Source organism: Mobula hypostoma, chromosome 12, assembly GCF_963921235.1.
Source record: "Mobula hypostoma chromosome 12, sMobHyp1.1, whole genome shotgun sequence".
NCBI lineage: Eukaryota > Metazoa > Chordata > Chondrichthyes > Myliobatiformes > Myliobatidae > Mobula > Mobula hypostoma.
In genome coordinates this window covers 53299234-53326734 of record NC_086108.1, presented here as the reverse complement: position 1 = coordinate 53326734, position 27501 = coordinate 53299234, and the positions used below count along the sequence as shown (strand labels likewise).

The following is a 27501-nucleotide window of genomic DNA, read 5'->3' as shown; positions in this document are numbered from 1 at the left end:
AAATTAATGCAGAACTACAGTGGCCGTTTATTATAATTGGCAAAAAAATAAATTCAAGCTTGAAATTTCAATAAATATCCTTTTAGGTGTCCCTCAGGATCAATATGCCTTGCTTCCAGTTCCGAGAAACAGGAGATGCCCCTGTGTGATTTCTTTTAACAGTCAATGGCTGCTGCACACTAGCTATCATATCTCAACAAAGCGAAGTCTTGGTCCAATGGCAGGAAGGTCCAAAATGATTATGGAGAAGACCCTACCATATGGACTAGACAATGCACACGTGCAAATACATCACCCTCCCATAACTTTTCTCCTTTGGCATTTCTATTCCCTGCACAGCATTAATTATGCTCTGTTTTCCTCAGCTTCTGTCCCATCAGAGCAGACAATAGGCTTTCTCACATCACAATGTAATTCTGGCAAAAGGATTTGTGTGTTCCTGCAAATTTTCTTTAAGCAAAATATCATGGCAAATACCATAAATATTGAAGAAACAGAAGGAGCTGGCCCTCTATGTCTGCTCCACGATCTGATAGGAGCATGCTTGGCCTTTTACCTTGTCAGCACCTTCTGTGGTATTTAAAGAATGTGAGATGATATGGATAAAAGATTATCCATGAATATGGTTAAAAAGTAGACACAGGGGCTGATACCCAAAATGGTTGGATAGCAGACAAATTAGAGGAGAATGGAAAAACTGAATTCAAAAGGAAAGAGTTGTGAAAAAGTGGAATTATTAGATTCAGAGTCTGTAGAAGGAAAGGAGGAAAATCATAATCTCAACAGGTAAGTGGACATGTTCAGTTGAGAAAGACAATTAAAAGAAGAAGTAAGTGTGGTAGTATAAATTCAGAAGCTTCAAGGAGACAAAATTGGAGAAAAGGTGAAGCTATATTTTACAATTGCTCCAGGACACTAAAATTGATCAAATACCTTCCAGAAATGTAGAGCACACTTCTCCTGGATTTTCCATGAGAAGCATGATAAATGTAAGAACAGCTTAATGTTACATTTCAATACCTCATTATAATCCAATTTTCCATCATTATTAACATCAGTTTCATCCATAATCATTTTAACTTCTTCATGTGTCATCTTCTCGCCTTTCTGCAGAAAAATAATAGCACAAATATTTGTGAGACTAGAATGCCATGTAAAAATTACTCATCCACTAATAACATTTCACAATGAAGAAGTGATGCAATGTGAAATGAAATGCTGAAATTATGTCATTTAATTTTTATAAGAAAGGACTCAGTTATTAGGGAACATAGATATTAAATATAGGACATCAGAATTATAAAGAAAGCCAATATTGACTTTTCCCAAACAAATGAAATTAATCACCAAGAAAAACAAGTGTATTGAATCCTAAAGAAAAAGGGTTACACAAAAGAAAACCAATATGGCAGTTTGGTGACATTGGGATCTACAGTATATAGACAGTCATATTGTGCCTAATACTCCTTTCTTGCTCTTAAAATTCCTAACACAAATGAGACAGGAAAGTTAAACAGAGAAAGAGCCGAGTAGGGCATCTTTAAGACTTAAGACAAATGCACTGCTTCTATGCTCCATATGAAATACCAATGTCCATAAATAGAAACTCCTCCAAAAAGTAGTGGATATGGCCCAGTCCTTCACGGTAAAGCCCATCCCACCTTTGTGCATTGTTGCAGGAAAGCAGCATCCATCATCAGGTACCCCAACCACCCAGCTTTTTTCTCGCTCCTACCATCAGGAGGAAGGTACAGGAGCCTCAGGTCTCAGGTCTTCAAAAACCTGATGGCAGAGCAGAAGAAACTATTCCTAGAATGCTGAGTGAACATCTTCAAGCTCCTGCATCTCGTCCTTGACCATAGTAATCAAAGAAGGCATGTCTTTCATCATGGATGAAGGGTCCTTCACCATGGATGCCACCTTCTTCAGTCACCACCTTTTGAAGATTTTCTTGAATATGGGGAGGTCAGTGCGCTCACACCGCCAGGTTTAAGAACAGGCATTACCCCTCAAGCATCAGGGTCCTGAATCAGAGGGAATAACTTCATTCAACTTCACCTTCCCCCATCACTGAACTGTTCCCACAATCTAAGGGCTCACTTTCATGGACTCTTCATCTCATGTTCTTGATATTTATTCTTTATTTACTTATTTTTCTTTTTGTATTTGCAGTTTGTTGCCTTTTGGCACACTGGTTGGCCATCCTGTTGGTGTGGTCTTTTATTAAATCTATTATGGTTATTCAATTTATTGAGTATGCTCACGAGAAAATGAATCTCAGGGTTGTATATGGTGACAGATATATACTTTGAACTTTGCTATGCTCAAAGGAACAAAACATCACTTACAATTACATGGCATCTTACAAGACCCTCAGAACGTCCCAAAGTAATCATTGTTGCTCAGTTATAAATACAACAACTAATGCAATAATAACATAAATGTTGCTAGCACACTAGGAAGATTATCCTTCTTGTAAAAACACCATGGGAAGATTCATCTAAAGGGGAAGCTAGAACTTTGGCTTAACATCTTTTCTGATAGTATGGCGCTTCTTCAGCAATACAGTGGGTTGTCATGTTTAATTCTCTGATTAAATCTCAATAAGATAATGTGCAGCATTGAATCATATGGCTCATATGCAATTTTTGACCTGGAGTTTTAATCTCCTAACAATATACTGTGGAGTAGCATTCAACAGACATAATTCATAATGAGCAAGCTTAATTTTCAGTTTGATCAAAAGACTTTGAGGCTTCAGAAAAAAAAAACCCTTCTGTAATTTCTTAGACCTCAATTCCCCAACAGCAAAAAAGCAAACTGCTGGAGGAATTCAGCAGATCAGGCAGCATAAATGAAGGCAGAGGTATGGCCAAGATCCTGTATGGAGCACCTTCATTTTCTTGTATCTTTCTTGTATTCTACCTTGCTTTTATTTTCACACTGTTGACTCATGAGAAGAAAATTTAGGAAGTTCAAAAAAGGTATACACTAAGCCTAGAGATCAACCTTATGTGCGATTTGAAAACTCATACCAATTGGACAGATTATTGGTTCATCATCATCCTATAATGATGAACTGCAACCAGAACTACCAATGTTATGACAGGCTCAAATAAAAGATGGGGCAAAATAAAAGCACCAGGACTATTTTTGTTGATAACTCTTCAGTCACCCTTTGTCGTAAATTGCATTGATGTGTGTACAGGATCAGATTTACATGCTGCATTGAGGTAGACTTACTTAATGTATAAAAACATAGCCAGAAACATTGCAATTCTTAAATGGTGTGCATATGACTCGGATTTTGCGCCGAATAAACTGGATGCTAGATTTAAGGACTGGACAGCTAAAAGAATGACAACTATTTGCAATATAATGAAAGAAGGAACACTGTTCAGTTTTGAAATGCTCAAAGAGAAACACTTATTAGAAAAACAAGGCTTTTACCAGTATTTACAGATGCGACAGTATGTTAATAGGACGGTTAAGAATGTAACCAAGGAAAGTACATGTCTGATAGAGTTACTGTATTTAGAAAAGCATATAATTCAGACAACGGTAGTAGAATCATTTCAAGCGTGTATAAGGGTTTGTCAAATCTTAAAACACATTCAACTTCATACTTTAAAACAAAATGGGAGAAGGAAGGAGGGATAATAATATCTGAGGAAGACTGGACAATATTATGGAGGTATCAATGGAAGTGTACCAGTTCACAGAAATGGAGGGAATTTGGGTGGAAACACTTGATATTTTATTACACCCTCTCAGAAATCCCATTATGATAGTAACCTCCTTGTTTGCTGGAGAAATTGTGGAAATCAAAATGCAAACCATTATCATATTTTCTGGGAATGCCCCATTATCAGAGACTATTGGAGTGGGATACATAATGCCCTACAAGACATCTTTAAATGTGAAATACTCTTAGAGAGTAAGACCATATATTTTGGGTATATACCTCAAGAATGGTTGAAAAGAGATAAATATTTAGTGAATATACTGCTGGTGACTGGTAAAAAGGCCCTTACCAGGAAATGATTATCACAGGAAAGTCCAACTTTAAATGTATGAATGGAAATTACAATGGACATTTACAAAATAGAGAAGGTAACAGCATCTGTTAATCATAAGTTGGAACAATTTGATTCATACTGGGAAAAATGGTTTAACTCCATAACACCTCATCGGCCTGATTTTATACTCACAAGTCAATGAATATGTTGTAAAAAAAAATCACTCCCTACTTTGTACATAGTTTTCTTCTTTCGATTGTTCTTTCTTTCCTCTCCTTTCTATAAGTGTATACCTCAGACAAATATTATGTGGAGATTTGTGACAAATATTAGATATATATGTACAGTATCTGAAGTACATCAGATGGAAATGTTTGTTTGATGAACTTCAATTAAAAAAATTACAAAAAAAAACAAGCCAGTTACTCTGAAATTTTCCAGCTCTTGAATTGTTGTCATCTTCATGCCGTGCCCTGGTTCACATCTTTACTGTTATGCTGTAGGTATTTCATTTAGCAGCTTTGTAAGAGCTACTTGTTCTACTTTCAGCCTGTTTGTGTTATTGTTGAAGATAAGGGATGATGTGGAATGTGTGCCATCCAATTAGCAGGAGGTTTTTCTCAGTGAGGGACAATAAGATTGGTGTTGGGCTTTTGTTTGAGAGGAGATAAAGAGAGAATACGCTGGGGAGAACCGGTTGTAGCATACGATCCAGTGGGAGACCCATTTTTTCGAGATGAATTGCGAGCGAAGTTTGGAAGGTAGCGTGTGCTTTCACATTGACCAAGGGCCCAGCGGGTGGGTGACAGAGAAATTCAAGATGAGCTCCAACTTGTGCACATTTGACTGTTTAATTAGAATGGGCCCTTTACTTTTTGTTATTCTTTACTAACCCTTTAGTTAAGATTCATAAATACAATTCCTTTAATCGTACACAGTGTACTGTCTGTTACTTTGTGGCATTAATTTGTAACAGCATCCACACAGATAGAGGGTGGGGCTTGTGCCTCATGTTTGGCAGGGCCAGAGATGGTCTTCCCTGGACGTATGCAGCCCAGGAAACCAGAGTGAAAAATTCCTTTTTCATTGAGAAAAAAGAATTCGAAACATGTTTTAAAAAGATTGCATTTGGGAGACAGAGAGGAGACTTTCTTCTGTATATTACTTAAAATCAAATATTCCTTTTGAGGTCAGAGCACATGATGTTGCAATTTTGGCGTTTGGGAGCAAGGATGCAAAGCTTCATTACATTCAGTCAATCCACCTGCCATCAAGTAACAAGTCCACAAATCAACCTAGCCATGTTTAGAATTACATGGAAAACAGGTCCATGTATTCAGTTAAAATAATATTCAAGTATTTGTCCCATACATTGTGACCTTGCATTCTAATATATTGGACTGGTACATTGGCTTCTGATAACACTACTGAAAGATTCAATTTCTAACTTTGGTGCATTTTGAAATGACCAATATTTATTTTGAACAAAGGCTGAAAAAAGCACTTACAGTAGTGAGTATTTTATAAAGTTCTTCCTGCACAATATAACCATCATTATTTAAATCAATCTTTTTGAAAGCTTTCATCAATTCATTCTTATCTGTTAGTTCTTCTTTTTTCAAGATCTCACAAAAGTCATCAAAATTTAACGTCTTCGTAAATTGTGTCCAGTACTTTCCAAGTGTCCTTCTGGAAGGATTCCTTCCAGCTTGCTGGAGAGCTATAATTTAAGCACATTAACAATTAACAAAAAAAAGGGAAGACAGAGATACAGACTTGCATTTATAAATAGCCTTTCACAACCATTACAGATGTAAGATCAGTCTTCCAAAGAATGATCCACGGAAATCAACTGGCCGAGACACTGTCCTTGGCCATATCCTTAGGTCCTGCACAGATCAGCTGAGGAGGGTATTTGCAGACTTTGTTTCCTCTCCCTTCTTCAATCTGAAGTTTCCACCTGCTTTAAGACGACCATTATCATCTTGGTAGCTAAGAATAATGAAGTAATATGCCTTAATGACTACAGCCCACTTATTCTGCTGTAACTCTGTCAACAAGTTTTCGGATGACAATAGACAATAGGTGCAGGAGTAGGCCATTCGGCCCTTCGAGCCAGCACCGCCATTCACTGTGATCATGACTGATCATCCACAATCAGTACCCCGTTCCTGCCTTCTCCCCATATCCCTTGACACCACTGTAGAAAGTTGTATCTCAATAACAACTAGCTGGAGTTCAGAAAGGAGATAGTGAGCCTAATGACACAGCGTCATGACAACAACCTTTCCCCCCAATGTCAACAAAAGACCTGGTCACTAACTTAATGGAATTCTAATCAGTGTAAACATGCTCATGTTTACACCAGTTATTTCTCAATTAATTTGACTCATCTCAGAATATCTAGGAACTGCTATTATTTTAAACTTCCCACATCCACAATGTTTTTCTCTGGTACTGTCAAGTATTCAGAAGAAAGATGTTGCCCAATTATTTTTTCTAATCATATCGTTTATTTATTGCTGGCAATTTCTGTGGCAAAAAAATAAAACAACTGAATTTAAAGTTACCTCCCTTTCATTCATCTATCATCATCCCATATTACTCTGCAAGGGTGTTTATATATTTTCTGTTTGACTGCAAAACACTAATTTATAAACAGTGTATGAACTTGATTAAATAAAATTTACCCAGGCAGAGTTGATCCTTGGAAGTTATATTCTCCAAAGTGGTACCAAACACTGTCAGGTAAGCTGCTCTGCAATTTCTATAAAACGTCTCTTCTTCAATGCACTGAGATCTGCCAGCTTCAGATTGTGCTGATCTTTTTGTAGTAGGTGTGATCCATCCTTGCCGATTCGACATTCTGGAAAATTCACAAAGAGTTGTGACATTTTAAAATTTTCAGTCAGTAGTTTTGCAGTGAGTTAAGGTTGTTATGGAATACAGACCATTGCCAAAACTATCAGCAAGCCAGTAAAGATGAATAACAATGGCAAAATTACTTTTGTATCATATACTTAACATTTATAATGCCTGTTGTAAGATATGTCATATATTAATAAGTAGAATTTCAATAAAGGCAGAGCTTGTTGTAACTTTAGAAAGTCCTGGTTTCAAATGATGATCCACTAATTTAACTAATCTTAACCAAGATGGGAGTTGGGACACATTGTTTTTATTAACATTTAGATTAAATATACAATACCAGTAATACAAAGACCCCCTCTAAGAAAGCAAGCAAATGTCCATTGAGAAGCCAGGTTTAAGGCTTTGTTAGATTGCTTACTATGAACGAACAAATTAATTACACTTGATATATAGAAGAAGCACAATCTTGGAAATTCATTTAAGAGATCTACCTGCATAAAACATTAGGATTCTTTTCATCCTTGTTTATTTATTAATAGTTCTGAACTGACAATATCTGAGCTGAAACTTATAATCAGATATTTTAATTGAACATATTCTAATTAAAAGATGTGAGGTTTATTGCATGCCTATTCACACGGATAGAATTCTACTTTAATATCAGTGAAGACTCACTTGTGGAATTTCCACTGTTTCAAATATTTGTCCAACTTCCCTCTAAACTGGAATGGCTTCTATTTCATTCACATCTCCTGGAAATACACTCTAAACCCATGACCAAAATGATCTCCAAAACCTGTTCTCCAAAGCTTTCATATTCACCTTGCCATAACGTTATTGATATTCTGAAAACCTGTTCAGTGTCCTCCTTTTCTCCGTTCCAGTACCTCACAACTTTTAACTTCACTTCCTCCAGTTATTAAATGGTAAACAAAACGCGTGCTGTTAAACCACCCCTATTTACGAAAAACATTTAAGGCTGCTTATTAAAAATTTGATCTCTCTAAGACGTTGTCGTTTATGACTATATAATACCTAAATAAGTGTTGGTGAGCTGAATCGCCCACTTAACCACTTGCTCCCAGACCAGGCCGTTCCGCAACCATAGCAACAACTGCAACCAATCGGAAGCTCGCGGTCCCACTGCGAAAAGGACTCGGCTCAAAACGGTGGTTCCGCTTTTCAGAATCAGATTCAGAGTTAATATCACGAGTTTATATCGTGAAATTTGTTGTTTGCAGCAGCAGTGCATTGCAATACAAAATAATAAAAAATATAAATGACTATTATGTAAATAAAAAAGTATTACAGTAAATAAACGCAAAAAGAGAGGGAAAATACTGAGGGTCTATTGTCCATTCAGAAATCTGATGGCGGAAGGAAATAAACTGTTCCTGAAACGTTGTCTACGGAACCTCCTGGATTTGATTATTTCTTTTCCAGTTCCAATCAAGGCAAATACAAAATGATTTTATGCAGCACACTGATAGATAGTTAATTGTTGACCAATCGTAAACAACGGCCCGTAACTATTTGCATGTTATCGAAAATTCCTTCAAGCGTTGTTCTATCTGCCAGTTTAAACTGTCAAATTATCTCTTCTTTAAAATTCGAAATTAAGATAATGGAGATTAGGATGCAGTTTCCCCAAGCACGGACCGTTTCACTAACTGATGTTACTCCGGGTACATAAAAATGCAACACGTGGCGCAAAATCTAAGAATGGGACCGAAACGCTCGTAAGTGGGTGCGAGGCAGTGAAGGGGGAAAGAGGGAGTAAAAGCGGAATTAAAAGGGGAGGGATGAAAAGGGGGGAAGAGAGGAGAAAGTGGGATGTGAAACTGGGAAATGGTGGCAGGGCAGGCGGAGGGGGAGTGGGATTGGGATTAATGGCGGGAGTAGAGTGGGAGAGAGAAGTGGGAGGGGAGAGGAGAGAAGAGTAGGATGGATGGAGAAAGGAATGCTGGATAAAAGGGTGGGCTCACTGGGGTGGTTCGCGGAGAGTTAGGGAGGGATTGTGGGGCAGGGGTAATTGGATAAAGCGAGAGTGAAGTAGAGAAAGTGGTGTGTGGGGAAGAGGTGCAGCACTAAGTTCACAATGTACATTCCCTTCTCTGCTTCCCACACCCGCTTTTCCTATTAATATCTCCGCACTGACATTCAACACTGGTGCACCTCAAGGATGCATGCATGGCCCGCTGTTCTACGGTTTGCACTCATGACTGCGTAGAGCTCAAATGGTATCTATAAATTCGCTAAGAACACAACTGTTATAGGCAGAATTTCAGATAATGATGAGCAGGTGTACATGAGTGAGATAGATCAGCTGATTGAGTGGTGTCAAACCACAACCTTGCACTCAATATCAGTAAGACTGGAATTGATTATGGACTTGAGGAAGGGGAAGATTGGGAGAACACACATCAGTCCTCTTGAGGGGTTGGCAGTGAAAAGGGTGAGCAGCTTCAAGTTGCTGGGTGTCAATGTCTCTAAAGATCTATCCTGGACCCAACATACTGATGCAATTATCAGGAAAGTACACCAGCAACTATATTTCATTAGGACTTTGAGGAGAATTGTTAGGTCACTGAAGACTAGTAAATTAATACAGATGTACCCTGGAGAACATCCCGACTGGTTGCATTGCCACCTTTGGGAGTGCCAATGTGCAGAATTGGAAGAAGCTGCAGAGGGTTGTAAACTCAGCCTCCTCAATCATATGCACTAGCCTCCCCAGCTTTGAGGACATCTTCAAAATATGATGCCTTAAGAAGGCAACATCCATCATTAAGGACTCTCACCACCTGGAGCATCCCTCTTCTCATTTCTACCATCGGGGTAGGCAAAGGAGGATGAAGAGCAACAATCAACTCTTGAACAATATCTTCTCTGCCGAGCTGAACGATTCATAAATGCTACCTTGCTGTTTTGCTCTCATTTTGCACTACATATTTAGTTTTTATCTTTATTATCTTACAATATGTTTTTGTATTGCACTGTACTGCTGCTAAAAAACAAATTTCACAACATGTCAGTGAATAAAGCTGATTCTGATTCCCCTTCTATTGAAAATGATTGCGATTACACTGTATACATTTGCTCATCCCATTGGCTTAGGTTTCAGCTTTGCAGTATGTTCATATAAGGCTGATGGTACCAACTACAAACTGCTTTGCTTTTTTTTTAATCCTTTCACTACCTCTATGGTATTTGGCTAATTATCTAAAAGTTATTGCTTCTATTTATATGACATCTTTAATAAAGTAAATTTCTCAAGATGCTTCCCAAGGTATATTACAAAATTAGTACTGATGTGTCTGAGTCAGAGATAGGAAAGACTCATTCTTGGATGAGTTATGAAACCTTTATCAATTTTTTTTTCTTATTTCCAATGATTCCCTGCTCTCCCAACACATTTGGTTAAAATCTTAGAGCCCCAACAGAGCAAATCACATTGGTTCCCAATTCCTAAAAAATTCACTTTAACTCATTTGTGCAAATTCAAACAAAAGAGATTCTGTATCTCTGTAATCTTTTATTGCTGAAACATCCTCTTCTGTCCTTTTCTACATTTCTTCCTTGCTATTAGCAGACCTAGCTTTAGCCAAATAATTTGGAATTTCTCTGTTTTTGCTATTTAACACACTTCTAAAATCGCACTTCTCTGACCATGCAGTTCCAGCCAGCCTTTCCAAATTTTTACTTTATTTTGCAGTATTATGGAATACCTGGGAATATCCATCTTTATTAAAGATGCTGCATGAATATGAATCAGAATCAGGTTTATTATCACTGACACATGCAAAATACAGTGCAGGAATAAAAATTACTATGTCTCATTTGATCCTGCACATTGGAGTCTCCATATCATGCAGTGATGTAACCAGTCGGAACGCTCTTCACCGTAGAGGTTTGCAAGAGTCTTTAATTACATGCCAGATCCCCATAAACTAATGAAGTATAGCTGCTAGTGTGCTTTCTTCATGATTTGCATCAATGTGTTGGGCTCATGATTGATCCTTCAAGATGTCTGATGCCCTGGAACTTCAAGCTGCTCACCATTTCCACTGTTGATGCCTCAGTGAGGGCTGGTAAGGGTTCACAATAAGTTCCTTGGTTTTGCTGACATTGGGTGTGAGGTTTTTGTTGCGACAGCGATCAACCAGCCGATGTGTCTCACTCCTGTATTCCTCTTCATCACTGTCTGAGATTCTGCCAACAACAACAAAATCAGCAAATTTATAGATGTTGTGTGTGCTGTGCGTAGCCCCACAGTCATGTGTAGAGAGTGCAGGTTTTGAAGCTTCTTAATTAGTACTGATTGGATGATGATTTGAACATACACTGGAACACGCAGATTTATACTCGGCTAACTCAGTCTCTCAAGCTTGCACAGCAATAATAAGATCATGGCTAATCTGATTGTTGTATTGATTCTTCATTCCCAAACCTGCAAAAAATTGTTTTGTTATTGCAACAATGTTGTTGATGTGATGTGAAACAGGATCATTAAATGACAAAGCCAGATTTCATGTCAGTGGATCAATGAAAGGTCAGTCATTAATTTTAAGCATAAAAATATTTCAATTAATCAGCTGCAATTGATTGTTCTTGGAGTCTTATTAGGTCATTTAATCAATAATTAAACTCAATTATTCATCTGTCAAACCAACCTCATCTTTTTGCAAGGGGAAATGAAGAATCCATGTACTACAGTGTTAATCATGAACTTGTGTTGAGAAGCAGAGATGGAACTGATGTTTTGCCTCGGTGTTTGTTCTGTATACATGAATGGACATCAGAAGAACTAGGTCATTGGTCTGTAACCTTTAACTACCAAACAGTGTATTGATACATTGCCTGATTTTGTACTCATTTAGAAACTGTATTTTGGATAATATCCCATATGAGAATATTTTTCAATGGATATTGGGTGAACTTAAGGTATATTGTGGGATGGAATTGAAAAGCAACCAATGCCGCTGAACATGAAAAAAATTATCTCATATACTGTAGATAATATAGTACAGTAATGTACTATACATTACTGAATGTACAATGTAGAGAACATTGGAATGAGAAATTATATTAGATTTGGAGTTTAGAAGTTATTTACTTGTTTCCTTTTTTAACAAATCCTATTTATTTTAATATTTTAGAGTTAAACGGTCTCTCCAGTTAGAAAAAAAGGTAAGTGTTGTGGAAATGAAAATTTGTAAATACTTTTGTTAATGAAACAAAAGGAATTATTGTGTCTAGGGGAGAGTTTTTTTTTTATTTTGCAGGAAGCAGAGAAAACACCATGTAAGAAGAAACCCATGATTTCCAAGGAAATGTTTTCACCAGTCACTGGAACACAGCGTCTTAGTCCTTATACTCCCAAGGATTCTCATTTTAGGACATACTCTGGTACACTAATAATGTATTTGGACACTAGTTTTGCTTAATCTCTTATTCAGTTACATTGTTCAGTGTTTACTCATTTTCGTTACTTTCTAATAGGTATAATTGGTGTTCCAGTTTTGCTGAGTTATTGTTGTACAAACAGATTACTTTACAAAACTAGCTGTAATCCACATAGTCGATGATAATTTCAGAAATATTCATAATGGAAAATGCATACAAAATTATGGTAATTTAATAGTCTCAATAAATGTAAGGAAGGCTGCAGAAGGAAAACAATGTTGATTAAACATAAATATGCAAACTTATTGCAACACACATAAAAATTACCGGTGAACACAGCAGGCCAGGCAGCATCTATAGGAAGAGGTACAGTCGACGTTTCGGGCCGGGGCCTTTCGTCAGGACTAACTGAAAGAAGAGATAGTAAGAGATTTGAAAGGGGGAGGGGGAGATCCGAAATGATAGGAGAAGATAGGAGGGGGAGGGATGGAGCCAAGAGCTGGACAGTTGATTGGCAAAAGGGATATGAGAGGATCATGGGACAGGAGGCCTAGGAAGAAAGAAAGGGAGAGGGGGGAAGCCCAGAGGATGGGCAAGTAGTATAGTGAGAGGGACAGAGGGAGAAAAAGGAGAGAGAGAGAGAAAAAAATATATATATATATAAAATAATAAATAACGGATGGGGTACGAAGGGGAGGTGGGGCATTAATGGAAGTTTCCTCATGTATGCAAATTTATTCTTTCTTTATGATGGGTGTAAAAATATGATTCAATGTGAAAATGCTATGCTGAAGAGAATACATTTATACTTTAATTTTCTACACTTTCAATATCTGAATTACTAAGGTTTATATGCAAGCTTCTGATCTCATCTATTTCAACTATGAGACATAGAGCATAAGAATAGGCCATTCAGCTCACCACATCCATAGCAACCAGTGGCCACCAATCCATTTTAATCCCATCTTCCAGCACTTGGCCCATAGCCTTCTATGTGTAAGTCATCAAGTACTCTTCCAGTTACTTCTTAAATTCTGTCAGTGACTCTTCTTCCATTCACTCTCTCAGACAGTGTATTCCATATCCTCACCAGTCTCTGGGTTAAAAAAAAAATCAGATCCCCTGTAACTCTTCAGGCCTAAATCTATGTCTTCTAATTTTAATCACCTCTGTTGAGGGGAGATGTTTCTTGCAGTCTGCCCTGTCTTAACCCCTCAATTTTATATTCCTCAGTCATGTCCTTTCTTAGTCTGCTGTCCATGGAAAGCAGACTTAATATCTGTTCATAACTAAACCATTCTACCCTTGGCAACATCCAACTTCTGGTAAAATGGCACCATTAAGTTGCGACTTTTGCGTGCAGCTCAGATGGGAATCATCATGTATTCCTGTTTAGGACTACTACAGCTAAAATACACAGACACAACCATGGATACTTCAGTAAGCAGCATCATTTTAAGATACAAAAAAAAAATCTATCCATACTCAAAGTTGACAAACTTCGTATGACAGACTTGGGTCATGAGTAAGTTCCCATTAAGAAAATGGAAGTGAGGATGTTGCACTGGTCCACAGGTACAGTTGAAATGCAGTGGCTTTAGACTTCCACTCCCGACTATCCTACTGATAAATCTACAGTCTCTGGAAAATAAAACTGGAGATTGCTATACCACAGGGACATCAGAGATTGCTGTGTCCTCTGCTTTACAGAAATCTGGCTCACACCCACAATTTTGGATGCAGTGCTGCAGCCCAATGTCTTCATCATTCTCCACAAAGACAGGACAGCTCTGTCTTTTAAAGATAGAGGAGGTGGAGTTTGCTTTTTGATTAACTCATTGTGGTGCATAAACGTGCTAATTTTGTCTCAGTCCTGCTCACCCAACCTGAAATATCTAGTGGTCAAATGTTGTCTGTTTTATCTGGTAGTGGTGTACATTCCACCTCAGGTCAATTTCAGGCAGGCGCTGGAGGAGCTGAGCAACATAATCAGCAGCCACGAAATAACGGACCCTGATGCCTTCCCTAACATCGTGGGGGGATTTCAGCCAGGCCAGCTTGAAGAAGTCTGTGAAAAACCACCACCAACATAACACCCGTGGAACCAGAGGAGTCAATACATGACCACTGTGATATCACGATCAAGAACGGTTACTGTACCATCCGATGCCTGCACTTAGAAAAGTCTGATCACTTGACTGTACTTCTACTCCCAGTGTGTAGGGAGACACTAAAGCCCACAGCACTAGTAGTGAGGACCAAGAAGGTATGGTCAAAGGAGATGGAGGAGTGCTTAACAGGACTGCTTTAATTTGGTGAACTGGGCAATATTCATAGATTCATTTTCGAGTCTGAATTAATACGCCACAGTTGTCACTGACTTCATTAAGACCTGTGTGGGTGAATGTGTGCCTTCAAGAATATACCACACATACCTAAAAGCCGTGGATGAACCAGGAGATTCGCAGTCTGCTGAGGGCAACATCTGTGGAATTCAAGATCAGTGATCCAGAACTATACAATAAGTCCAGGTACGACCTACAGAGAGCTATTTTAAGGGCAAAAAAAACATTCTGATTGAGGTTAGAGACAGAATCGGATGCACATCAACTCTGGCAAGGTTTGCATCCCATTACTTCTTACGAAGTGAAATCTAACATCATGAATGGCTGTAATGCTTCACTCTTCAATGAGCTCAATGCATTTTATACCTGCTTTGAAAGGGAGAATAAAACTGCTTCTGTGTGAGTCCCTGCAGCATCTAGTAACCCTGAGATCTGTATCACAGAGGCTGATGTAAGAACGTCTTTCAAGAGGGTGAACCTTTGCAAGGCGTCAGGGCTCTGAAAACTTGTGCCATCCAACTGGTGGGAGTGTTCAAGGACATCGTCAGTCTCTCAGTGCTGCAGTTGGAGGTTCCCACCTGCTTTAAGAGGGCAATAAATAGACCTATGTCCGAGAAGAACTGCCTCAACAACTTGCCTAGTAGCACTCACATCTACTGTAATGAAGTGCTTTGAGACATTGGCTAGAATCAACTCCTGCCTAAGCAAGGACCTTGACATATCGCCACAATAGGTTTACAGCAGATGCATTCACGCTAGTTCTCCACTCGGCTTTGGATCACCTCAGTCTATGAGGAGGGTGGAGCAAAGTCAAGATGGCACTAAACAGCGACTCCTTTGCATCTTCGGAAACAGCTCTATTTCTGTCTTTGATATCTCTTATTTTTTCTTTTCAAGGTTCTTTTGAATACGCTGACCTGAAGTTGCACTCTGACAGGTGCGGTGAGGTACACAGGAGTGAGATAAATCATCTGGTTGAGGGTGTTGCAACAGCAACCTTGCACCCAATGTCAGTAAGACCAAGGAATTGACTGCGGACTTTAGGAAGGGAAGTCAAGGCATCACACACCAGTCCTCATCGAGGGATTAGCAGTGGAAAGGCTGAGCAGTTTCAGGTTCCTGGCCCTAACATATTGATGGAACTACAAAGAAGGCAAGGCAGCGGTTGTGTTTCATTAGTTTGAAGAAAATTGGTATGTCACCAAAGATACTTGCAAATTTCTGCAGATGTACTGATGTTTTATCATCATTTGATATGGAGGGGCCATTTTACAGAATTGGAAAAAGCTGCAGAAAGTTGTAAACTTAGCCAGCTCCATTGTGGGCTCTAATCTCTCCAGCATCCAGGAAACTTTTGAAAGGTGATGCTTCAGAAAGGTGGCAATAGCATCATTAAGGACCCCCATCACCAAGGACATGCCCTCTTCCCACTGCTACCGTCAAGGAGGAGATACAGGAGCCTGAAGACACACACTCAACAGTTTCTTCCCCTCCGCCATCAGATTTCTCAATGGACAGTGAACCCATGAACACTGCCTCAGTATTTTTCCTTCTCTTTTTGCACTTTAATTTATATATATATAGATTATAGCATGTAGTTTTTATTATTATGTTTCGTAATGTTCTGCTGCCTCAAAAAAAATTTTATGACATATGCCAGTGATATTAAACCTGATTTTGACTCTGATTATACTCTGCACTATTTCCAGCACAAACAGGCAAACTGATTTTAAACCAAATGTTCAATTGTTTGGGTGCAGAAAAAACTGGATACTAATCGTGTCTTGAGCATTTACCAAAGGCAATTTCAGAGGAGCATTGGCCAGATCGTAGGGTCATGTCATTTACTCATTCTTCCTTTTCACAAAAGATGTGTCAATCAAACAAGAAGAACATTTGGGAAATTGGATTATTGTGTATTCAACAGTACTTTCCAAAGATCAATTTGAAATTTTTGCATTTTCTGTTGTCCTATAGGTGCTCCAGAGTTGCAGACAGAGAAGACAACGGTATCCACAAGAGGGCAGCTGAATTCAGACCAGAAAGAGTGAGTCACTGAATCAACAGGAAGCCTCCTGTTGCTAAGTGGAAGAAGGGCTATGCTTAGCAATCCGACACTCTGGGGAAAATTAATTTACCACCTAAATATACTTATAAGATGATATGTAATAGGAATGTGTTTATGTTATCACTCAGAGCATTAGAATACACTGAAAAGAACAGCCAAAGTGTAACAAACTAAAAGTGGTGATTACATGTACAAGATTTCAAATCCGCTATTTATAAAAATTACAGATGATACAGTTTACGGACATGATGTCAAGTGATAACTAGAGCTGTTCACTATAATCCCTTTCATATCTTTCCCTGCACATTTGTATATTCTTCCTTTTCAAAAATTTTTCCAAGTCTTTCCTCAAAAAGGATTATAAATATACATCATTTGCTAGGTACTGATGTCTTATACATGTTCTAATTGGGATAGTTTCCTTTAATATAGATTAAATATATTAAGGTCAAAGGTGGAGAAGTCTGTCTTGGTTATCCAGTCAATCAGAGATAAACTGAGTGCTTTGAAGGTTAGTATGGATTATATGATTAAAAATAATGAATAGCGCGTTTAAAATGTTGCCGTATTTCTCTGCATGTTTCTTCACTACTTGCTCTTGGAGCAGAATTGACAATCATTCATAATCAAATTAGCTGTTATAGCCAATGAATTCTACAATACACAACTTGATCGGCAGTACTTTTGTCTTTCAGAGACCTTTATCTGTCGGAAATTTCACAGGTCTTACAAAAATATCAGAACTGTGAAAAAACAACTTTTTTGGAGCAACAAACACACTGTAAACAATCTCAATTTCTCACCTTCAATTTTTGCCAGAATTGCACAACCCATTTCTTATGTATATGCAGATACAGTCAGATTGATTCTTAGTTCCGTTTTGACAAAAACCTTTAATCTCTTAGAATTATTTAGTGGCCCAGCTGAAGATAAGAGCAATTGTGTGGTTCCTGAAATGCAACTTTTGGATATGCCTATTGTTACTATAAGCTGATTTTGTTCCCTGTGTGTGAATTATGTCTCCTGATAGTTTATTATTGATTTAAGAAGTAAATCAGAACCATAAAATATACAACAATACAGCACAGGAATAATTCTTCAACCCATGAAATCTGTTTTGACCATCATGCTAAATTAAACTAATCCCATCTGTGTGCACATGATACATATCCCTCCAATCCCTGCACATTCATGTGCCTGTCTAAATTCTTCCATTCTGCCTGCTTCCACCACCACCCCTAGGCACCCACAACTTTTTACCCCACCCATAACTTATCCTGCCCATTTCCTTTAAACATCCCTCCCCCAACACATACAGGAATCCTCTAAGTAAATTCAGAATACTGCACTTTATGATTCAAGGTCAGTATCTGTGTGCAGTCTTTTGAGGGGTGACAAATCTCTATGTCAACTCGTGTAGAGTTATAAACCAAGCAAGAGCAATAATAGACATTGCTGAAGGAGTTTGTTGATACAAAGTTATGTAGTTTTTTAAAATATGTCCCCATGTTATTTATAGGTTTTGTTTATTATGCAACAAGCTTGTCACTTGCTATTATTTCAGGCTTTAGAGAACACTAAAGAGTTTGGGTATATCATTGGTGCCTGGAACAAGTCAGGTGACTTAGCCACTGAGCTCCGCAGAAACAGGGAACTTAGTAAGTATCAGAGTTTTGTTTTCCAATTTTCAGAATCCTGTGTTAACTGTAGGATAACTAGTACTACTTGTATTTGTTGACAAATATTTAATGTCAGGGAATGGGAATGATGTAGCTTGCAACTGAATTGGGGACAGATGAAAAAAAAACGTAGCCATTGTGTGCACAGATATTGCCTTATACATAATACAATTAAAGTCTCTTTTTTCAGATTATTTTTGAAAATAAGTTACTAATTGCACTAGATATTGTAATAGTAGTAAGTCAGAGTGTAGATTGGTGCAGTGGCACAGGACTGACCATTTCTGCATATAATCTTGTTTTATTGATTTCACTAACATTCGTGGTTAGGCTTCAAATCACAATGTAAGGGCTTATAGTGGGAGTAAAGATGAGAGAGTATCTTCGTACTATTTTCTAAATAAGTATGGACAAGTGGTTCAAAATATCAAGCCTAGGGAAATGATTCCTAAACTAGAGAGGTATGGATGGATAGCAAAAAAAAACAGTTTAGTGGAATTGAATTTAGGAGCCAAGAGGTAATGTTGCAGCTATATAGGACCCTGGTCAGACCCCCCTTGGAGTACTGTGCTCAGTTCTGATCGCCTCACTACAGGAAGGATGTGGAAACCATAGAAAGTGTGCAGAGGAGATTTACAAGAATGTTGCCTGGATTGGGGAGCATGCCTTATGAAAATAGGTTGAGTGAACTTGGCCTTTTCTGCTTGAAGCGACAGAGGATGAGAGGTGACCTGATAGAGGTGTATAAGATGATGAGAGGCATTGATCGTGTGGATAGTCAGAGGCTTTTTCCCAGGGCTGAAGTGGCTGCCACAAGAGGGCACAGGTTTAAGGTGCTTGGGAGTAGGTACAGAGATGTCGTCAGGGGTAAGTTTTTTTAGGCAGAGAGTGGTGAGTGTGTGGAATGGGCTGCCAGCAACGGGGGTGGAGGCAGATACGATAGGGTCTTTTAAGAGACTTTTGAGTAGGGATATGTTCGGCACAACTTTGTGGGCCGAAGGGCCTGTATTGTGCTGTAGGTTTTCTATGTTTCTAGAATGATTCAATGATATATACACTTGCTCCAAATGAATTAATTTGGAGCAAAGAATTGTTAAAATGATACATTTCATTTTGCATATTCTGGATAAAGGAGAAAAATAAGATACTGCTGACCTTGACTGATCTAGAGAGATTATCCATAAAGGTTAAGTGAAGATTAAATTGGGATTGGTACCAATGGGCACCCATAGATTGGATTTTTTTTCCACTTACCATGATTGAAATATCTGGAGTGCCATTGGTCACTTGAGGCATGATTTCACAGGCATCGGCTAAATCAACCCTGTATTCAATGCTAATTCTCACTGAAAATGTGTGAAGTTCCAGTGCAGATTATGATGGTACATTATTGTTTTTGTTGCAGTGGCACAAGTTGAAAGAAGCAAAAGAACTGCTAAAGTTCAGGAGAGATGAAAGTGTAAATCTTTGAATTCACTTTTTAATACATTTTTTCACTGTATCTTTCAAAGCTGCATAGCTGTCCTTCGTGATGCATTAATAATCTTTTTTCTTAAAATTGTCATTTGTTAAAGTGCTGTACATTAAACTGAATTTCATGTGTACTGTCTCCAAAGGGATACTCCTGAAATAACCTTATACTCAATAGTTAAGTTAAAATATCAATGTTATTTGTTAAAAGAGGTGTCAATTGGGATCAACATTTGAAACATCTTCTCTAACTATCATTCAGATTGAAGTGAAACATTCTTCAGAAATCAAAACTGCAGATGCTGGAAATCTAATAAAGAGAAAACAAAACTGAGTTAATGTTTCAAAACTGACAAAGGGTTTTCAACCTAAAATGTTAACATTCTCTTTCCACAGATGCTACGAGATCTAGCTGAACCATTTTCCCTTTCCTGATGATCTCACATACATTGTATGCTGAGAACCCCCTGACTGTTCAGGTTTAGTACACCCATCTGTTACAAAATAAGGTTCTTTTACTCTGAGGTGCACTCAATCCAAGTATCCCTATCTTTGATCGTATCTGAATCTATAGTGTATTTCAAAAGTATTGATTCCATAGTCACCTAGAATAGGATTGCTTCATTTTGTGCTTTCCACAAGTCCAGTCTAGTACTCCCCTGACAACTGGAATTCTGCTTATCTTATGTTAAAACAATAATTTTTATCATCTACTTGCACAAGTATCTACTAGAATCATAGAAACTAATTGCACAAAAGAAGATCATTTTGCTCATTTCTATGCAGGCCAAACATAAACTTTAGCTTTATCTCAGTTCCAAGTTCTTTGTCTATAGCCTTGTCCACATCCTCATGGTTTTCTCATATTCATCCATGCATCAAATACAAGAATGGGAGGCCGTGCTCAAACTTAACAAAAGTTATTTATGCCATAGCTAGAATGCTATGCATGGTTATGTTTATCACATTAAGGGAAGGATGTAATGGCACGACACAAGGTGCAGGGGAGATTTATGAGGATGTTTCCAGGGCTGGAGATGATTTCTGCTTCCACCACCTGTTCAGATATGATATCCAGTTCCCCAAAATTTACTGTGTGATACAGTTTTTTTCCTTAGCCCTCTACTAATTTGCATCTTAATCCTTGAGTTACTAAGTACTCTACTGATGGGAAATAGGTCCTTTCTGTTTTACACTCCTTAATTACATTTCCCCTTACTCTTTGTTCCAAAGGAAAAATATTCATTCTCTTATTACTATAACGTTCTAGACCTGGCAAAGTCAAAGTTGCCCCTGCTTAACAGTCCAACTTTTTCGTATTCTACCTTACTTTATGAAGGTAAATCTTTTATTGGCACCTTGAAGCATCATTTGCATCCACACTTGAACTGCAGTTGCGGTATACTGTAAAAAAATAACATATTCTTTCCCTTCATGTATGTAGAGAACGTATCAGGGTATGCCTTGATTCTTTCTACCATTATTTTTTCATTCACCTCTTTATATTCCTAACTTTTCAGTTTCACCCCTGTACTTTCAAATGTACTGCAGCACCGTGCTCATTGTCTGTCTTATACTTTACCCTGTCTCGTACTACCCATGGGCAGCTAGAACTGGAAATTCTTCTCATGATTACTTGTTTGTTGTGAGTCTCAACATCTTCTCATTGAAAGCCTCCCACAGCCCTGACAATGATTAGCCTTCCAGCAGCTGTTTTAGTCTATTATTTTCTAAACCAATTTAGTAAAATTGCCTTTACCAACTTAGAACCTTTAGTCAATCTATCTGTGCCCATTTTTTTTAATAACTGCTAAATCTAGCCAGCCATCTTTTTCTCTTGTCTGGATTCATTCCCTCTTTTCTTCATTTTAGTGCTTAAGTTGAACTTATAAGGTCCCATTTGTTGATCATTGCAGGATAATGACCCCTTCTTCTGGTTTGGAAGATGCAATCAAAAATTGGAATTTTTTCTTATGATCCCAAATCATTTGTTTATTTTGGATTCAAACTGGCTGATTTCTTGAGTTTATTGGTAAAACTGGTTCCTTTGATTGGTGAAACAACCAGGAACCTGAATCTTAATTCATGCAACATTTAAAGTCATAGCCATCAAGCACGGTAAATATGCCCTTCAGCCCACCAAATCCACACCATCCTTGTACCTATCTAGACCAATCCCATTTGCCAATGTCGGGGCTGTAATCTTATCTCCCTTGGTAATTCAAGTGTTTTCCCTAATCTGATTTAGGGTTAATAGAACACACTTCCTCTATACAAACTTAGGAGTTGTTACATGCAATGCAGGAGGCTGTGGTGTTCAACAGCTTTTTCCTGCTAGAGTCTTCTTTTGCCAGCTAATGAATTTCTTTGCATTTGAAACATCTCCCAGAGAAAAACAACCCAAATAAATGACTGTCTTTCACATCTATTCTCTTTTGGGGTCAGAATGACTTGGCACTGTCACTGAGAAAGCCACCAGATCAATATGGACTTTGGAGTTCTTCATAAGACCATAAGACACAGGAGCAGAATTAGGCCATTCAGCCCATCAAGTGCTCTGCCATTCCGTCATGGCTGATCCCAAGTCCCACTCAAATCCATACACCTGCCTTCTCGCCATATCCTTTGATGCCCTGACCGATCAGGAAATGATCAACTTCTGATATAACGGACTACTCCTCCACCGCAGTCTGTGGCAGAGCATTCCACAGATTCACTACTCTTTGGCTAAAAAAAAATTCTTCCTTACCTCTGTTCTAAAAGATCACCCTTCAATTTTGAGGCTGTGTCTCACACCATAGGAAACATCCTCTCCACATTCACCCTATTTAGTCCTTTCAACATTCTGTAGGTTTCAATGAGATCCCCACTTATTCTTCTAAATTCCAGTGGTCTCAATACTGACCCCTGAGGAACACCACTGGTCACCTGCAGCCAAACAGAAAAGGCCCCTTTTATTCCCACACTGCCTCCTGCCTATCAGCCATTCCTCTATCCATACCAGTATCTTTCCTGTAATGCCATAGGATTTTATCTTGTTAAACAACCTCATGTGTGGCATCTTATCAAGTGCCTTCTGAAAATCCAAGTAAATGACATCCACTGCCTCTCCTTTGTCCACCCTGCTTGTTACTTCCTCAAAGAATACTAACAGTTTGTCAGGCAAGATTTCCCTTCACAGAAACCATGTCGGCTTTGACTTATTTTGTCATTAGTCTCCAAGTATCCTGGCCTATAATTACCTTTCTTTTGCCTTCCTCCCTTCTTAAACAGTGGAGTGATATTTGCAATTTTCCAGTCCTCTGGGACCATGCCAGAATCAAGTGGTTCTTGAAAGTTCATAACCAATGCATCTGCTATCTCTTCAGCAATCTCTCTCAGGATTCTGGGATGTAGTCCATCTGGTCCAGGTGACTTATCCACCGTAAGACCTTTGAGTTTTCCTAGTACTTTTTCCTTTGTAATAGCAATAGCACTCACTCCTGGTCCCTGCCACTCAAGGGCCTCTGGCACACTGCTAGTGTCTTCCACAGTGAAGGCAAATGCAAAGTACCTGTTAAGTTCATCTGCCATTTCTTTGTCCCCCATTACTACCTTACCAGCATCATTTTCTAGTGGTCCAATATCAACTCTCACCACGATGTAACTGAATAAACTTTTGGTATCCTTATTTATATTATTGGCTGGTTTGCCCTCATATTGCACCTTTTTCCTTCTTATAGCTTCTTTAGTTGCCTTTTGCTGGATTTTAAAAGCTGCTGTGGGACATATCCGTCCTGCGCCTTGTGAACTATTCCCAGAAACTTCAGCCACCTCTGCTCTGCCATCATCCCCGCCAGTATCCTTCCCCAATCCACCTGGGCAAGCTCCTCTCTCAAGCCTCTGTAATTCCTTTTATTCCATTGCGAAACTGATACATGTGACTTATGCTTCTTCCTTTCTAATTGCAATATGAATTCAATCATATTATGATCACTGCCTCCTAAGAGTTCTTTTACATTAAATTCCCTAATAAAATCTGGATTATTACACAACACTCATTCTAAAGTAGCCCTTCCCCGAGTATGCTCAAGCACAAGCTGCTCTAAAAAGCCATCTCATAGGCATTCAACAATTTCCCTCTATTGCGATCTGACACCAACCTGATTCTCCCAATCCCTTTGCATATTGAAGTCCTCCATTACAATTGTGTCATCATCTTTGTTACATGCCTTTTCCAGCACCCTTTGCAATCTCAACCCCACATCTCGGCTACTATTTGGAGGCCTATATATGATTCCCATAATTTATTTTCTACCCTTGCAGTTTCGTAACTCCACTCACGAAGATTCAACATTCTCTGACCTCATGTCACCTCTTTCTAAAGATGTAATTCCATCTCTTACCAATAGAGCCACACCACCACCATCTATGCCTTCCTGCCTGTCATTTTGATACAAAGTGTATCCTTTGATGTTAAACTCCCAACTATGGCCTTCTTTCAACCACAAGAAAGAGATGCCCACAACGTCCATACCGACCAATCTTTAATTACACCATGAGTTTGTCAGCCTTGTTATGAATGCTACACACATTTAAATACAGCACCTTCAGTCCTGCATTCTTTGTCCTTTTGAATTTTGCCTCTGTGGTACAATTTAACTCATTGCTGTGTCTGCATTTGTACCCAAACATTGGCTTGACTTTCATTACCTTCATGTTACGGCCATTATCTACTCCCTCTTCTCCCTCCTGCCATCTGGCAAAAGGTACCAAAGCATTTGGGCTCTCACGACCAGACTGTGTAACAGTTTCTTCCCCCAAGCCATTAGACTGCTCAATTCTCAGAGTCCAGAGTCTAGTCTGACACCAACCTACACACACACACACACACACACAATTGAACATCACTCCAATCCCTAAGCAATTTTTGCTCATTTCTTTCTTAATTCCTGCTAAAACATTGTTTACATTTACATTATTTATTATTATATTGTAATTTGTCCTTTACTGTGTCTAATGTCTTGTTTATTAATTATTGTATTGTCTTGCACTGTTTTGTGCACTTTTATGTAGTCCCGTGCAGGCCTGAAGTCTGATGTAGTTTTGTGTTGTTTCACGTAGTTTAGTGTAGTTTTGTGTTGTTTCATGTAGCACCATGGTCCTGGAGGATCGTTGTTGCGTTTTTACTGTGTACTGTACCAGCAGTTATGGTTAAAATGACAATAAAAGCGACTTGACTTTACTTGACTACTTGTAAACCTGCTGGTGCATCCTCAGCTCTATCCTACTGGTTCCCATCCTTCTGCCGTATTAGTTTAAACCACTTCCAACAACTCTAGTAAACCTGCCTGCAACAATATTGGTCCCCCTTGGATTCAAGTGCAACCAGTCCCTTTTGTACAGGCCCCACCTGCCTCAGAAGAGTCCCAAAGATCCAGAAATCTGAATCCCTGACCCCTGCTCCAATTCTTCAGCCATGCATTTATGTGCCACCTCATTCTATTTCTATCCTCACTGTCGTGTGGCATAGGCAGCGATCCTGAGATTCCTACATTTGATGTCCTGTTTCTCAGCTTCCTTCCTAACTCCCTGTATTCTTCTTTCAGGACCTCCTCCCTTTTTCTATCTATGTCATTGGTACCAATATGTACCACGACTTCTGGCTGCTCACCCTCCCTTTACAGGATGTTGTGGATGTGTCCAGAAAACTGGGAAGCAAACCACCATGCATATTTCCTTTTCGCATCCACAGAATCGCCTATCTGTCCCCCTGACTATAGAGCCCCTATTACTGCTGCCATACTCTTCAGTTCCTTATCCTTCTAAGCTACAGAGCCAGACTCAGTGCCAGAAGCGCAGCCACTGTTGCTTTCCACAGGTAGGTCATTCCCCCCCCCCACCCCCCGACCAACAGTACTCAAAATTGAGTACTTATTGTTGAGGAGGACGGCCCTTGGAGTGCTCTCCACTATCTGACGTTCTCCCTTTCCTCTCCTGACAGTCACTGATTTATCAGTCTCCTGTAGTCATGGGGTGACTACCTCCCTGTAGCTCCAGTCTATCACTGCTTCACTTTCCTGCACAAGCTGAAGGTCATCGAGCTGTAGTTCCAGTTCCCAAACATGGTCTCTAAGGAGCTGCATCTCGATACACCCAGTACAGTTGTGGACATCGGGGAGGCTGGAAGTCTTCTAAAAATCCCACGTCTGACATCCAGAACAGAACACTGGCTCAGTAGATATATCCCCTATTCTCTCAAGATTTAAATAAATGAGAAATGAACTTACCTACTTACCTTGCCTCCACCTGTTCTCGCTGAAGCCTTGTTGAGCCAAAGTCTTACTACTCTGATGACGACTGCTCCCACAATGACTGCTCCGCTAGGTGGTACCCCTCTTTTATAGAGACTGGGTTTTTAAAGATCTTTGCCGGACCTGCACGGAAATGCTTCTGTTGCATCTACGCAGAATTCCAATCAACGTCCACGATTATTGAGTAAAATAATTTATGATATTGTCAGTTGTTAAAACAGATTGCTTATTATAAACTGAGTTGCTGGCAGCAAGCCTCTTCCATTGCTTCATAAGAAACTTAGGCATCTGTTAGTCTCATGAGATCATGGATTTGTGCCTTGGAAGGTCTCCAGGGTGCAGGCCTGGGCGAGGTTGTATGGAAGACCAGCAGTTGCCCATGCTGCAAGTCTCCCCTCTCCATGCCACGATGTTGTCCAAGGGAAGAGCATTAGGACCCATACAGCTTGGCACCGGTGTTGTTGCAGAGCAAAATTCAAGATTCAAAAAACTTTATTATCATTCTAACCGTACATCAGCTCTGCAGGGCAGAATGAGACAGCGTTTCTCAGGAGCAGTGCAATCATAACATAACAAACGCAACACTAAATAATAAACATAACAATAAATAGTAAAACACAACAGCCACATGTCAGTTAAAATCAAGTTATAAGTGTCCAGTGCAAGTTAAAAGTGTCCAAAGCAGAGTCAGGTACAGCAGCTATTTAGCAGTCTGACTGCCTGTGGGAGGAAGCTGTTTAGTAGCCTTGTGGTTTTAGTTTTGATGCTCCTGTAACGTTTGCCTGATGGCAGAAGAACAAACAGTTCATGGAGAGGGTGTGAGGGGTCTTTAATGATGTACCGTGTCTTCTGGAGGCATCGACTCTGAAAGAGGTCTTGAACAGAAGGTAGGGAGATCCCAATAACCTTCTCTGCTCCCCTAACCACCCTCTGCAAGGCTTTTTTGGGACAGCACTGCAGCTGGAGTACTAGGTTGTGATGCAAAAGGTCAGCACACTCTCAACCACGCCTCTGTAGAATGTAGTTAAGATGTTAGTGGGGAGTGATGCTTGTTTAAGCTTCCTCAGAAAGTGCAATCTCTGCTGGGCCCGTTTCACAATCCCAGTGGTGTTCCTGGACCAGGTGAGATTGTCCGAGATCTGCACCCCAAGGAACTTGACGTTTTCCACTCTCTCCACTGTGGAGCCGCTGATGCTGGGGTGTGTGTGCTCAGGCTGAGACCGTCTGAAATCAATGATCATCTCCTTGGTTTTGGTGACATTAAGCATTAAGTTGTTATCCCTGCACCAGCTCTCTAGGTGTTTGACCTCCTCCCTGTACATTGTTTCATCATTTTTGCTGATGAGCCCC

The 27501-nt window shown here is 39.2% G+C and overlaps 2 protein-coding genes across 9 annotated transcripts in view; one reads left to right on the top strand and one right to left on the bottom strand.

Moving 5' to 3' along the window:
• The window catches only part of efcab7 (EF-hand calcium binding domain 7), a 70897-nt gene extending 58210 nt beyond the window's left edge, over positions 1-12687 (bottom strand). For 3 of the 7 annotated variants that reach the window (XM_063064118.1, XM_063064117.1, XM_063064119.1), the window contains exons 1-4: positions 7713-7870; positions 6710-6885; positions 5528-5739; positions 1021-1107 (exon numbers count right to left, since the gene is read on the bottom strand). In XM_063064118.1, coding sequence (XP_062920188.1) covers positions 1021-1107; positions 5528-5739; positions 6710-6885; positions 7713-7720 — 483 coding nt within the window. In that variant the 5' untranslated portion in view covers positions 7721-7870. Of the gene's footprint in view, positions 1-1020; positions 1108-5527; positions 5740-6709; positions 6886-7712; positions 7872-7925; positions 8066-12623 lie in introns of those variants that run through there. The other 4 variants (XM_063064116.1, XM_063064113.1, XM_063064115.1 and 1 more) reach the window with 3 other exon arrangements.
• On the top strand, positions 673-25065 carry LOC134354814 (centromere protein R-like). 2 transcript variants are annotated; one of them, XM_063064123.1, is made up of 7 exons: positions 673-786; positions 12050-12080; positions 12176-12299; positions 16619-16688; positions 17142-17220; positions 18274-18367; positions 19794-25065. In XM_063064123.1, the coding sequence occupies exons 1-7, from the start codon at positions 689-691 to the stop codon at positions 19841-19843; spliced, it is 546 nt and encodes a 181-aa protein (XP_062920193.1). In that variant the 5' UTR covers positions 673-688; the 3' UTR covers positions 19844-25065. The 2 variants fall into 2 exon arrangements, with proteins under 2 accessions (XP_062920193.1, XP_062920194.1); XM_063064124.1 differs by lacking the exon at positions 673-786 and adding an exon at positions 8382-8629.
• The last annotated feature ends 2436 nt before the right edge of the window (positions 25066-27501 follow it).

Coding starts and splice junctions, on each gene's coding strand:
- LOC134354814 (XM_063064123.1), top strand. CDS start 689: ATGGAAAAACTGAATTCAAAAGGAAAGAGTTGTGAAAAAGTGGAATTA. Junction 12,300..16,618: donor TCATTTTAGGACATACTCTG/GTACACTAATAA, acceptor GTTGTCCTATAG/GTGCTCCAGAGTTGCAGACA. Junction 16,689..17,141: donor CTGAATTCAGACCAGAAAGA/GTGAGTCACTGA, acceptor CCTTTAATATAG/ATTAAATATATTAAGGTCAA.